Source organism: Athene noctua, chromosome 12 (assembly GCF_965140245.1).
Source record: "Athene noctua chromosome 12, bAthNoc1.hap1.1, whole genome shotgun sequence".
Taxonomy (NCBI): domain Eukaryota; kingdom Metazoa; phylum Chordata; class Aves; order Strigiformes; family Strigidae; genus Athene; species Athene noctua.
The window spans coordinates 14,936,237-14,949,554 of NC_134048.1; the positions used below are offsets into that span (position 1 = coordinate 14,936,237).

At 39.7% G+C, this 13,318-nt stretch overlaps 1 protein-coding gene across 3 annotated transcripts in view; it reads left to right on the forward strand.

Moving 5' to 3' along the window:
* RNF145 (ring finger protein 145) overlaps nt 1-13,318 on the forward strand; it is a 47,115-nt gene that overhangs the window by 7,211 nt on the left and 26,586 nt on the right. For all 3 annotated transcript variants that reach the window (XM_074916118.1, XM_074916119.1, XM_074916116.1), the window contains exon 2: nt 1,867-2,080. In XM_074916118.1, the coding sequence (XP_074772219.1) occupies nt 1,897-2,080 (184 nt within the window). In that variant the 5' untranslated portion in view covers nt 1,867-1,896. The remainder of the gene's footprint in view (nt 1-1,866; nt 2,081-13,318) is intronic.

Genomic DNA, 13,318 nt, shown 5'->3' on the forward strand with positions numbered 1-13,318 from the left:
TTTATTCACACTAAGTGTTGAATGCTAGTATTTTGTAGTAGCTGCTTGGGCAATAGCTTTGGTTGTTCATTCTAAATATTTGTAGTCTTCTGGCTGACCTTTTAATTCATTTTGGGAAGCATTGTGAAATGCTGGTATTGTGTGGGATGCCTGATGTAGCGGGGAGGCGCTTCCTGTGCGAGGGGAAGGATGTGCTGTCTTTGGGGTTTGTAGAGCTGTTGTAAGAGCTCTGTAAAAAGTGCCTGCATTTACATAACTCGAACAGTTAAGACTGTGGGCTAGATGACGACAAGCAGCAGCCCTGTACCCTGTGGCTTACTGAGCCAAATCTTAGTTTTGATCTGTCCTGACTTCTTAAGATGAATTAGTTTTGTCATACAGATGTTAGTGTAGCTTTAGGTATGCACATGAACAGGCTATGGTAGCATCTTGGCCATGGCAAGACAAATAGAACTTCACATGAGGATTGTGTGTGTGTTCCCATAAAAGAAGGAAGAATTTTTTTTTTTCTTGTTGTCTGTATGAGCATGGTTTCATTTCATGCTGTACTTGAATGTTGGCTTGATAGTATAAAACTTTCACAACTGCAAATGCTTTTAAAACTTACACAAGGACAATATGAATGAAGTCCTGTAAAACTTTTACTTTAGAAGGGCAGTTCCAAGTGCGGATTTTTCTGTCTCTGTGGTCAGAATGCAATTCTTTCCAATTGTCCCCCTAGTAATTGGGATTGCGAGCCTTTTCTTAAATCTGACCTCATCTGGAAACTGATTGTGCTGCAGGTGATTGGTTTTACTTGTTTGAATGGCTGCTTGTGGATTAAAAACTTGCTGGATCATCCTTACCTTGTCATTGAATACTTCAACTGCACTTTTCTAATACAGTATATATAATTGGTGGCTCACAAATACAGCCTGGGCTGAATGCTGTTCCTGGGTGGGCAGGTGGCATGTGGTAAAAACAGCACATTTCATTTAGGAGCAACTGTCAGTCTCAGCTGAAGGCAGTGGTCTGACACAATGTGGAACCTGATCCTTTTGCTCTTTAAAATCTCTTTTGAGATGCTGTTGTGGACCAGCATTTTTTTCCTGTTAAAAAAAAAAAAAAAGTGCCCTTCATTGTCTTACATCATCCATCTTCTCTGATCACAAGCTCCAAAATTAAATTACTTTCTAGTACCCTGGAATGAGGATATGGTCTTTTGTATGACTCCTTGTGGTGAATGACATTAAAATGAGTAGAATAGTTGGATTATTGGTCCTGATCTTCAAAACGCACAGCTCTCATTCCATAAATACATAGATGTTAATGAATGCTATAAATGATTTTTTAAAATCTTAGATGTTGGAAAATTATTTATTTCAGTCTTCATTGAGGAAGTGAATCTAAAATGTTTTAAGAACTGTTTTAATTGGTGGCTATTTCATTTGAGAGGCATAGAAATAGTGTTAAGCAAAGTGGAGATAGTATCTGAATTGTGTTGGTGTTTGCTTTCTAAAGCTTATCACGTTAATGTTTATGTAGTACCTAGTACATTGGGGTCATTTGGCTGGGATCTTGGATCCTAACTTAATGCAAATAAGAATGAAGGTTTACTTGGTGCACACCTTTTGACCATTTCTATGTCATTAACCTGCCCCCTCTGCTCTTTCCCCATTTTATTGTATCACCATGGAAAAATTGCTAGCAAATTGACCTTTATATAGCAAAAATAGCTGTCCTGTCTCGATTTGAATTTAACTCAGTTGATTGATTCAGTCATTTGTGGCCACACAGGAAGCCCCATTCATATGATCACAAAGCATAATAGCTGTTTGTACAGTGAGATTGATCTGATTACCTTTCTCTGTCTTGTGCTATTTACAGTCTGCTGCCAATTCACAGAAAGGGAAGAGAATGGCTGCAAAGGAGAAGTTGGAGGCAGTATTAAATGTGGCCCTGAGGGTCCCAAGCATCATGCTGTTAGATGTCTTGTACAGATGGGATGTCAGCTCATTCTTCCAGCAGATCCAAAGAAGTAGCCTGCACAACAACCCTCTCTTCCAGTACAAGTACTTGGCCCTTAATATGCATTATGTGGGTAAGTGGACATGTATTTAAGAGAAAACGCTACTGTAATAAATACCATTTTGCTTGCTACAAGAATTCTAAGAAATTGGTAATAGTATGATAATATATCAATTACAACAAATAGCACAATAATATATTTATTATGCTTCAGCTTAAGGGATTGTTTATGTTGGCCGTAAATAGATCCTGTCTAGGGTCTTCTACTGAACTTTGTTATTTAGTCTTGATATATAGAGTAAACCTGGTGTCTGAAAACACAATTGATACCCTGAAAGAATAGCACAGTGACTGGCCTGTGTCTGACTCAAGAGAAAGCTGCTGTGAAATGCTGTGCAGACAAGAAGTACTGTAGCCCATCATTGTCATTAAACAAGAGACTAGGGAAAAGGTTTCCTAGTCTGGACTGTGACCACAGCCCCAGAAGGTTACCTCTCACTGCTGCACGGACATGGCTCTTTGGTTTATAACCTTATAAACTGTATATATGCTGTGAGTAGATTAGATTAAGTAAAAAGTCCTTGTGTTGCAGATAAATGGACAAAATTACTAACACAGCTCAAGGAGCTGAGGTTTGAATCTTGGCCTGCAAGTCTAGCTCTGAAATGCCAGACATCTGTTTTTAGGAGATGAAAGGATTGATGTTCTGGGACCTGCTCTTCAGGTGGGTATGTGATTCATCTAGTGACTGCACATGGAGTTAATGAGGGTTTGGATCCAGGCTGTTGAGGTTGATCTACCTGAGTACTGCCTAGCTTGGAGGGGAATGGCTAGCATATAATTCTCCTACTCTGCAATGTTTCTTCCTTGTAGATGGCTTTGGAGGATAAAGGTGCGCTGTGGTTGGCTAAAGGAAACACCCTTTAGTTAAGTAGTTAAAACACGGGGGTTTTTTGAAGTAGCTTGTCCAGGTTTTAATTCTGACTCTGTAAGTGTAGGCATGTGACTTTTTTAATCCATTAAATGTCTGTTGTCTGGAAGTTATTTACTGCCATTAAAAACACATGTGGCTTTCTTTGTTATGGCTCCCCTATGCTCATGCTGGGATGGCAGTGTACTTGTAGTGCAAAAAGCTGATGTTAACAATTCTGTGCCTTTTTCATATGTTTGTGGGAGAGAGTACTTGTTTGTTGCTGGTCAATGTAACACAGGACCACAGTGGCACATAACTACAGCTGGCTTTCTATGCACTGGTATGCACACAAGTACCTTTTAGGAATTAGTTTATCAGATCAGTTTCTAATGCATGACTAACAGTTGTGCAGCTATCAAGATGTCAGTGGGTAATTTCCAGCTGTGATAGCCCCTCTTTATAGTCTTTTGATAACCTTGTCCTTGCCTAAGTACGTTGAGATAAACCAATAAGAAGTGCTACAGAGAGTAGGTATTGTCACCAAAGTATTTCTCACCTGGGTGCTATTTTAGTATTAAACCAGTGGATTCTGACTTTATGCTCCTCATACAAGTGGTGCTGTTGTGTTGAAGCACAATCACTCAGGAGGGTTTTTACAATATTGGTGTGCTTTTACTGCTCCAGCTGGTAGTTGCTGATCAAGAAGAGCTTCTAGATCATCAAACAAGTTGCTTGTTTTGTAAGATTTTTAGATGGTTTTCAGTGACAAAACTTTGCTATTACTTTTCAAATAAAGTTGATTTGTTTCAGTTCGTTGTTTGTTGTTTTTTTTTTTTTTAAGCTGTGTCAGTGTGAGGCTGGGCTAAATCAATTTGCATGTCTACACGAGATTTTATATAGATTTAATGGCATCACTTTACAATATAACCTTAATTAAAATGATGTATCAAAATATATAAAGTGGATTTGTAAGGAAAACAAAGCACCTTTCCACCAGTTTGGGAAATTAAGTGTCTTTGAAGATATGTTGGAGGAAATTAACTGCCAGTGTGTAATTTAAATAACACTGTACTGTGGATATGTTTCAACATGCTAATCTGTTTTATTTAGGAAAAAAATCCTCTGTTCACATTTGCAGTTAGGAGACACAGTATCAACAAATGCTGTGGCTGCTTTGCAACATGAAACAATTGCTGAATTTCTTATATAGGCAGTATGAGATACCGTATCGTAGAAGCGCTTCTAGTGGCTTAGGAAATTGGGTGCATCTATCTTGGACAGATGCTCAAGGAACGATATGGTTAGAGAGCCATCAAAATCAATAAACTCTACCAATCTAGATATTGTGAACCTCTTCCTGGAACTAAGGATTTGAAGTTGGAAATTTGCTCAGAACTGGGCTTACCAGGAATATCTTTTCTGCTTAAATGCACTTATTTTCTTCCATGTCTTTGACTTAGTGTGAAATACCAGTTGGTTTTGATCAAGTGATACATGTTACAATGTGATTCACGTTCCAGTTATCAGTACTGGGAATGTAATAAAAGACGCTTGGATTCAATTTGTGCTTTGATTTTTTCCCTTTCATATCTTTTCATGAAACAGCCCTTATCTGCTTTAGTGAAGGAAAATAATTCTGATAACCAGTCAACTGCAAGTTCAACTGTATGAAATTTAGCTAAATATACATAAAGCAATCAAACAGCAGAGATGAATTTCTGGTTAGAATTGCTGAATGTAAACAGATTAATTTCATACAGGAAAATTTGCAAAGTAATTTTGTTTATGAACTTTTATCTGTCAGATGGCACCGTGGTTACTGTTTCGGCAGGTGTAGAAGGCCTGTGACTGGCCTGCAGTGGCCTTCAGTGTGCACTTTAGCTCTTGTGTACAAAGTTTGTATGGTGTTTTATTTCATAATACTGTTTTTCTGCTCATGAATTATCTTGGAATCACCATTAAAGCTGTTTTTCACTTCTGAAAACATTCCCAGGTTATGGAGTGTGCTTAAAAAGACAAATATCAAACATAGTTAAGCAACAATTCAGGAATGTCTCTAAAAAATCTTTGTTCTATGTGTGTGTGAAAATTCATACTTGATGGTCACAGGATCACTTCAAGCTTGAAACTTGATTGATCACACCCAGTCTTTCTGGAAGTACTTTTGGTACATCTTACAGGACATTTGCCAGGTAATAATTTGTGAAAACTTAAAATTATTAGAGATGCTTGGGATGAAAAGGAGTTGACCTGTGTATCTGTTTTTTTGTTTGTTTGCCATATCTACTGTATATCTGTAAAAACAGGCAATAATTGGATAAAATGGGTTTGCAAACCAAATCCAGGTGCATGGCTAGTGATCATAGAATACTAGAATGGTTTAGGTTGGAATGGTCTATAAAGATCATGTAGCTCCAACCCCCCTGCTATGTGCAGGGACACCTTCTACTAGTCCAGGTTGCTCACAGCCCCATCCAAACTGGCCTTGAACCCTTCCAGGGAGGGGGCAGCCACAGCTTCTCTGGGCAACCTGTGCCAGTGCCTCACCACCCTCACAGTGAAGAATTTCTTCCTTATATCTAATATAAATCAACCCTCTTTCAGTTTAAAACTATTATCCCTCGCCCTATCCCTACACCCCTTGATAAAGAGTCCCTCCTCATCTTTTCTTGTAGCCCCTTTAAGTACTGGAAGGCCGCTCTAAGGTCTCTCCAGACCCTCTTCTCCAGGCTGAACACTCCCAACTCTCTCAGCCTGTCCTTACAGGGGGAGTGCTCCAGCCCCTGAGCATCTTTGTGGCCTCCTCTGGACCTGCTTGAACAGGCCTGTGTCCTTCTGATGTTGGTGCCCCCAGAGCTGGACACAGCACTGCAGAGGAGGGTCTCAGAAGAGCAGAGTAGAGGGGGAGAATCCCCTCCCTCGCCCTGCTGTCCACACTTCTCTTGATGCAGCCCAGCACACAGTTGGCTTTCTGGGCTGCGAGTGCACATTGCTGGCTCATAGTCAGTTTTCTATCCACTAATACCCACAAGTCCTTCTCCTCAGGGCTGCTCTCCATCCACTCATCACCCAGCCTGTATTTGTGCTTGGGATTGTCCCGACCCTTATGCAGGACCTTCCACTTGGCCTTGTTGAACTTTGAGATTTGCACAGACCCACCTCTCCAGCCTGTCCAAGTCCTTCTGGATGATGTCCCTTTACTCCAGCATGTTGACTGCACCACATACTGTCCATGTTGCCAGCAAAGATGTTAAACAGCATGGGCCCAGTACTGACCACTGAGGAATGCCACTCGTCACTGCTCTCCACTTGGACATCGAGCCATTAACTGCAACTATTTGAGTGATATTCAACCAGAAATTATATTAAAAATAGTACAAATTCTTTTGCCCTCTAGAGGGGAGTCACATGGAAGGTTTGTTCTGTATTCTGGCTCTTTTATGCCATTTGCTTAAATACAATAAAAAATAATTTTTTTTTCTTTTAAGAGTATTGAAAAATCCTGAATTACAAGCCTTACTTGCAATTGTGTCCTGTGAATGAAAGTGCATTCTGTAGGTCTTCCTGAAGTGTGTAGGAATATCTTGTCAATAAGCACGACTGTCCCAGGACTCACCCAAATGCTCCAAGTCATCCCGTTTAATTTTTTTGGTAACCCATTGAGATAGTCTGGCTGAAGATTAGTATGTGATAAATTTGTGTGTAGTGTTCACCAGATACAATTCTGTCAGTTGGTATGGTGTCTGTTGCCAGGTGGAAGGATCTGGAGGGAAAGAAGCTTAGAAAGCAAACCAACTTTTTTGCCCACAACTGTTATAGGTATAATGTGGTTTCATTAAGATTTCATTAAAATCATTTTGTGTAAATTAAAATTAGCCTCTCCTTCAGGAAAGGTCTGTACTAACTACAGTGGCTTTTATCTCAAACTTCTGTGCAGGGTAGACTAACATACTCTGCTACTTCAAGATTTCAGTGTTTTCTTCTGCATTGTAGAGTAGTTCCGAGGAGGAGTCACTTTTCATTCTTTTGATGAGGTAGAAACAGTTGAAACCACGTAATTTTCTGCTGTGAAGGGCAAAGCAATGCTATTTGTGCTAACTGGTAAATACTCTTGAGCTAGATGGGAAGAGGAAAGTCATGAACTTTAATCATTTCAACCTGTAATCATAGTCAAACTTGGCATTCAAGTCATTGTCATGCTAGAGTCACAGAATAGCACTAAATACATGGTGTTTTCTTACCTAAGAATAAAAATAAGAGCAGTCTTCTATCTTAAACTATATTTTTTGTCATTACAAAAAAAAGAAATTCTTGGGGGAAACAGTAAGGAAACTATTTAAATAATTGAAATAGGTGGAAGGTGTGTCATCTTTCTCAACCCTGTTTGTAATCACAGTTTCTTAAACAGTGTGGTTTATACCTTAAATTCCTCAGTCACCTCACCTGCTATGTGTGAACTACTTGATATGAAAGTTGCTTTTAAACAGGGTTTGATTGAGGAGAAACCTTATGAACTTACTGCTATGGTGTGTTCTCTGATTCCTCTCTACTTTGGTCTGCCCACTTCTCTTTATGTTATTGTGCATTTATTAGAAAATCTTTTATTTGGATTGCTTTTTTGTGGTGCCTTTTCTCTTAAGAGGAAGGATACAGTACTGTGATACACAGTAAGAAGTGTCATGTGAAGCCTCAGTGTGAGAAGAAAGAAGCAGCTGGTTCATTCCAGGAACAAATTTTCCAAAATTGTGAGAAGAGGATGTATGTCTAAATGTGGCAGTTAATGCATACAAAGATGAGGTGCTCCTCAGATTCAGCATCTCTGGGTTTGCTGTCCTGTGCCTTCTGTCTCCCTCCTGTCAGCAGCATTTAGATAAATGGGTAGTAGGACTATTTTCTGAGTGTTACTATTTTAAAGTGTAGCTGTTTTTAACCAAATGCAGTTTTACGACATGGACTTGGTCTTTATTTCTTAAAAAACCCAACTTGCTATGTCTTCATAGACTGTTGGATAAAATGAAGTCTGTGCTGCAGTTGGTAGACACAGAAGAGGGTAGCGAGTGTGCTGTGCTCAAAATACAGCATATCCTTGTTTCTCCTTCCAGCTCTAGAGACTGCTCATTCCTATACTGCTTCCTTAGTGTCGTAGGCTTTTACTAAGCAGCTTTCTCAGCATATAGATACTTTCAGGCAACTTTTCTGTATAAAACTGGTATCTCTTTAGCAACCACTTTTTATTAAAAAAAAAAAACCCTCAAACACCCCCCCCCAAAAAAAGCCCAGACCCCAACAACCAAAAAACCAATAGCGGCTTGCTTGAAAAGGAGGCACAATTTTGAGGTTTAATCTGAGTACCATTCTTATGACAACATGGCAATTTGTGTTCATAATTTAGAATACATTGTGACTGTTTATATTTTTACAGTTCCACTTCTATGTTCTTTTCCAGTACTCTTCAGGTTCTCTATGGTTATAATTAGTCCCAGAATTCTGATTATTAGGTATGATGTAGTATAGAAGCAGCCTCTGAATTGTATGGCAGAACTAAAGTCCATTTTATTTGTTCAGACAATACTGCAAATCTCTGTAAGGAACTCAGTTCTTGGGTTATTTATACTTAGAGTGCCCAATCTGTTAGGCATTTGAAATTCAAGAAACAGCTGTTGAAGCTGATGGCAGTGCCCCAGTAATGAGTAAATTGTTTTGTTGGCATTATTTTCACTGAGATGTGCAGATGTTAACAGGATTTCTGATCTCTGTTTATAGTTACACCGTGCCATGAGTGGGTAAATACTAATTTCCTTGTGTGCAAGTATGTTTAGATGTGTGTTTTCTCAGTTGAGAACTAATTTTTCAACATTTTCTGAAGGGCAAAATATTTGCCAGTTTAGTTCAAAATACAGTACTTCTTGGAGTGAATAACATTTGTTTGGGCAGCTCTGGCTGAGTGGGAGGGTGAGGAAGAGGCATGCCTTGGCGTTGCCATGCAAAAACATCACTCCCCAAAAATGCAGTACACCTCAAAGCCCCCTGCACTTATAAAGTGGTGGTGAGACAGGCTGGATGACAGATACCCTTTGTGGTGGTAGTATTGGTGCCTCAGTGGCTGCTTGAGACCGACAGGGATTTTGGCATTAAGTGCTCTCTGAATGGCTTGGCTTCTGATTTGATTTCAGTGGAGTGAATTTTGCATGAGTTGTGTGTTGGAGCCACCTCTGATGCAGGAGGGGTCAGTCTGTGTGGTGGCAGAGGTTCTCTATGTCATTGCCTTTTGTAACAGAGCAGATGAAGAACTAGTCTCACCCTCAGGACTGTCCCAGTCAATTCAGAAGACCCCATTTGGCTGAGTTATCCTTTAAAGGATGCTTAATGAGAATTAAAGATGTACAAGGGCTTTTTGTCTCTCCTTTTATCTGACTTAAAAATAAGTGGCTGTTAGGGTTCCTTCTGGGCTTGAGCTAGCCTTCAGTGAAGAGGTCACAGAATCTTCCTGGGAACTTTTGCATCATGTCTTTAACTGCAGTGAGCTCTAAAATACATCTTTGAAAAATCATCCACTTGAGATGATTTAGACATAGACAGTTTTATTAGTGTAAACTGTTGTGTAACCAGTCTGGTGATCTGTTATCCCGAGAATTAGACTCACTGAAAATAAAGGTGCCAATTGTCACTATAATGCTTCCACCATATCAAATAAAGTCTTTCAGAAGTCTGTCCTGTGGTATTGGCACTTTCATGTTGTGGCCAGATAGTTGTCTGAAAAAAATGAAATGAGGACAGTCAAGGGTTAGGCTGAAATGAAATCACAAACTCAGTACTGCAGTGATCCTGCATTGAGCTGTGAGAGACAGGAGTTCTGATATTCTGTGGCTTACGACTTGTTGCTTCACAGCTTTGCAAGGTGAACCCTTTTACCCTCATAGGATATGGGTGAGAGGGAAGTTAGGGCCCCCCAATTAATTTCTTGGTAGAATCCAAGCAATTGTGCTGTTAGTTTCTGGCACTCCAAGAGATGGTGTGGTTTTATTAAGAAATCTTACAAACTCTTGCATGTGCAATGGTCTTATTTTTAGACTAAACCTGCAGGAAACCTAAAGTAATAATGTGAAGTGGACACAAGGGATCTGTAATCATGTAAATGAGCACTAAAATGTTTCATAAAGAGGATGGCTTGCAACTTTGATCATACTCCAGAAGCCTCCATTGAATGCATCATGTCAGTAAAACTTAGACACCTGAGTCGGCAAAGAGGTAATATCTGGTGAGAGAAGCTGGGAAGCACCTTGGTGGTACACAGACAGAGATTGCTGAAAGGCAATCAGTGAGCTGCTGCTTACTGTAACAATGAGCATTGCACAGTGAGAGGTTTTCATTTAGCTGAATCAACAAGTTGTACATGAGGTCATGAGCTAGTTAATACTGTTCTTGTCTAGCAATGTTTAACTTAGCTTTTCTGCTTATTAGTGTTTTCACAGTTTATTTTCTCCAATGAGGCCTAAATCTGTACTGTCTTGCAACAGAGGCAGTAGAAATGCTCTGCTTTCTTGGGCTCCTGAATAGATACTGAGTGGTGGGTGTGTGTATTTGTAAGGTTGGCGAAATGGGTCTTCTATAGTGTTCCTTACAGCTGGAAGCCTGAAGGTGCAATTCTGTTTCTTGGTGGCCTGGCACCAGGGCAGTACTACTGTGTTCAGGAAAGTTTATTCTCTTTTGTCATTATCTTTTTTTTTTTTTAACATGTCTTTAGAATGGTTTCTTTACCAGAGCAGGAATTGGACTTCACTGACCCTGCTGCTTACACTCAAACAGGAATGTACTTGGTGAGTTAAAAAGGAGAATGCATCAAGTCCCAAGGGTGAAAATAGCATGCAGGGCCTAGATCAAGGGAGGAGAGTGCTCATTGCAGGTGTAGAGCTCGGTCAGAAAGCTTTGGATGAAAGTTGGTGTTAGTTACTCTTAACACAAGTCTAAAGGTTACCCAGTAAGGTGAATATTTCTCAAACTGTAAATCCCTTGTGTAGAGAATCTTTCCAAACGGGTATATGTTCTCAACATCATGTTTTCTTCTGACAAGAGGAGGTGCAAATGAAAACAGAATATAATGATTTAGATGAGAAAGCTGCTGTGAGAAATCTAATTTCCTGGTCCTTTTTTCTGAAGTAGAATCTTGTTTATACCATACGCTAATTACATCATTTGGCCAGACATGAACAAAGGGAATAGAATATTGCTACTTGTAAGTCAGAATCTGAGCATGTCTTCCTTTTCTTCTGCAATGAGACAGTTTGGTAATGAATTATTTGCTTTTTTTTGGCTGAGGCATTGTCAATAAAAATGTGGTTGGTACCACTTTAGGAATAGGGCCTCTGCAGTAAAAATGCAAATATTGCAGTATGAAGTGTGTTGAAATCTTTCTCTTATCAAGTCACAAGAGGGAATTGTAAATAAGAGTGAAAGGGAACTACTTTAAACGTCTCTTGCTCTTCCCCTCTTCAAAATTTAACAATTAGAGCAAACGGCTGCTTCAAAGCGAACATTTAAATTCCACCCCAAACTCATGAGCGGTGGAGTTTATTTCTCAGGCTTCTGCAGTAACCTTGGCTGCCTCGTGCTGCTTCCCTGTGCAGTGTTGTGAGCATCTGTGCTGTTTGGAAGCCCTCTGTTGAAAAGGCACAAATGTGATACAAATCAAAATGTGAGAAGATTACTATTTGGACAGTTTTTTCACTCCTTCAATGTGTCCTGCTATATTTTAGTTAAGGTTGTGATCATGTAGAGAAGAATGAACTTCAGTCACTTCTAAAATACTCCTATGTAACATGGCTGTGTCAGAGTGGAGTTACTGCACTCTAAAATGTCTTCCTTTTACAGAAATTATCCTAGCACCACTCCAGTACCTCATCATGTGGCCAAGGAGCAGACTTTCATGTGATAGAATAAGGTAAAAAAGATGGCAGAGCTTAAATGCAGATAGAGTAAACAGGTGTTCTGAGACTATTTATAGAGTAATGGAGGAATAAAAGACTGCATAATAAACTCCACTTAGTTCTCCACCTGAAGGTGAGTCACAGGCTACAGTGAGAAGGAAGGGTTTAGAGAGATTCGACTCAAGTGCTGGAATGATACATGGCTGTGCCACGTGGGTTGTTCTGCAAAGAGAATTGTCCCTGACTAAGCAATCAAGGGAAGGTGGCGAATACAGCAGAGATGAGGTGCTAAGAATGTCTGCAGATGGTGTGAGAGCTGCTGGAGCTGGCTCATGATGCTGGGGTGTGGTGCAAACTAGTTAAATGTCTTCATGGAGACTCTGCTGAGGAGTTCCTGCTCTTGTCATTTGTGTATTTGGCAGAAGGAAGGTGGTGAACAGAGAAGGTGAATTCCATAAATACAGGTGTTTGCTAAGGAAATAGATGATGTAGAACGTCTGCTGTGTTGTATTAACTCAAAGCACATTCTTCTGTTTTAAACAGTTGCTAGAAGGAAACTGTTGTAGTTCTGAGTTTCAGGTGTGTTTAAAAAGTTTAAAAATAAAAGTTGTAGAATCATAGAATGCTTTGGGTTGGAAGGGACCCTTAAAGATCACCTAGTCCAACCCCCCTGCGATGAACAGGGACATCTTCAACCAGATCAGGTTGCTCAGAGCCCCGTCCAACCTTTCCTTGAATGTTTCCAGGAATGCAGCATCTGTCACCTCTCTGGTTAATATATTCCAGTGTTTCACCACCCTCATAATAAAAAATTTCTTCCTTATATCTAGTCTGAATCTACCCTCTTAGTTTAAAACCATTACCTCTTGTCTTGTTGCTACTGGCCATATTAAAAAGTTTGTCCCCATCTTTCCTGTAGTCCCCTTTAAGTACTGAATGGCAGCAATAAGGTCTCCCCAGAGCCTTCTCTTCTCCAGGCTGAACAACCCCACATTTCTCAGCCTGTCCTCACAGGAGAGGTGCTCCAGCCCCTGATCATTCTTGTAAATGATCACATGGGTGCTGTACAGGAACTAGTCATGGTGTCAGTAACTATCAGTTATTTCGGTTTTTGAAAAGGCACATCCTCATGTGCAACTTGCTTTATGAAAGTACTTGGAAATTATCTTAAATGCATAAATTACATATATATTTGTATTTTTTAAAAAAGGTGAGTAAATAGACTTTGTCTGTCTATCATCAGTCCTGTTATCTGTCCTATCTGAATTGAGTTTTGCTTGGCATACTGTGCACCTTTTCTAGGAGCATGTTGCAAGTTAACTTCCTGAAGACATAACTATTGGTAGAATTTTAGAGATGGCTTATTGAAGGTGGCAGATATTAAGTACTTGTGAAGTACTTATACATAAAATACTGACTGACTCTGAAATTGTATCTTTTCCAATATTGGAATATACTGTGTTCCCAAGCTGTT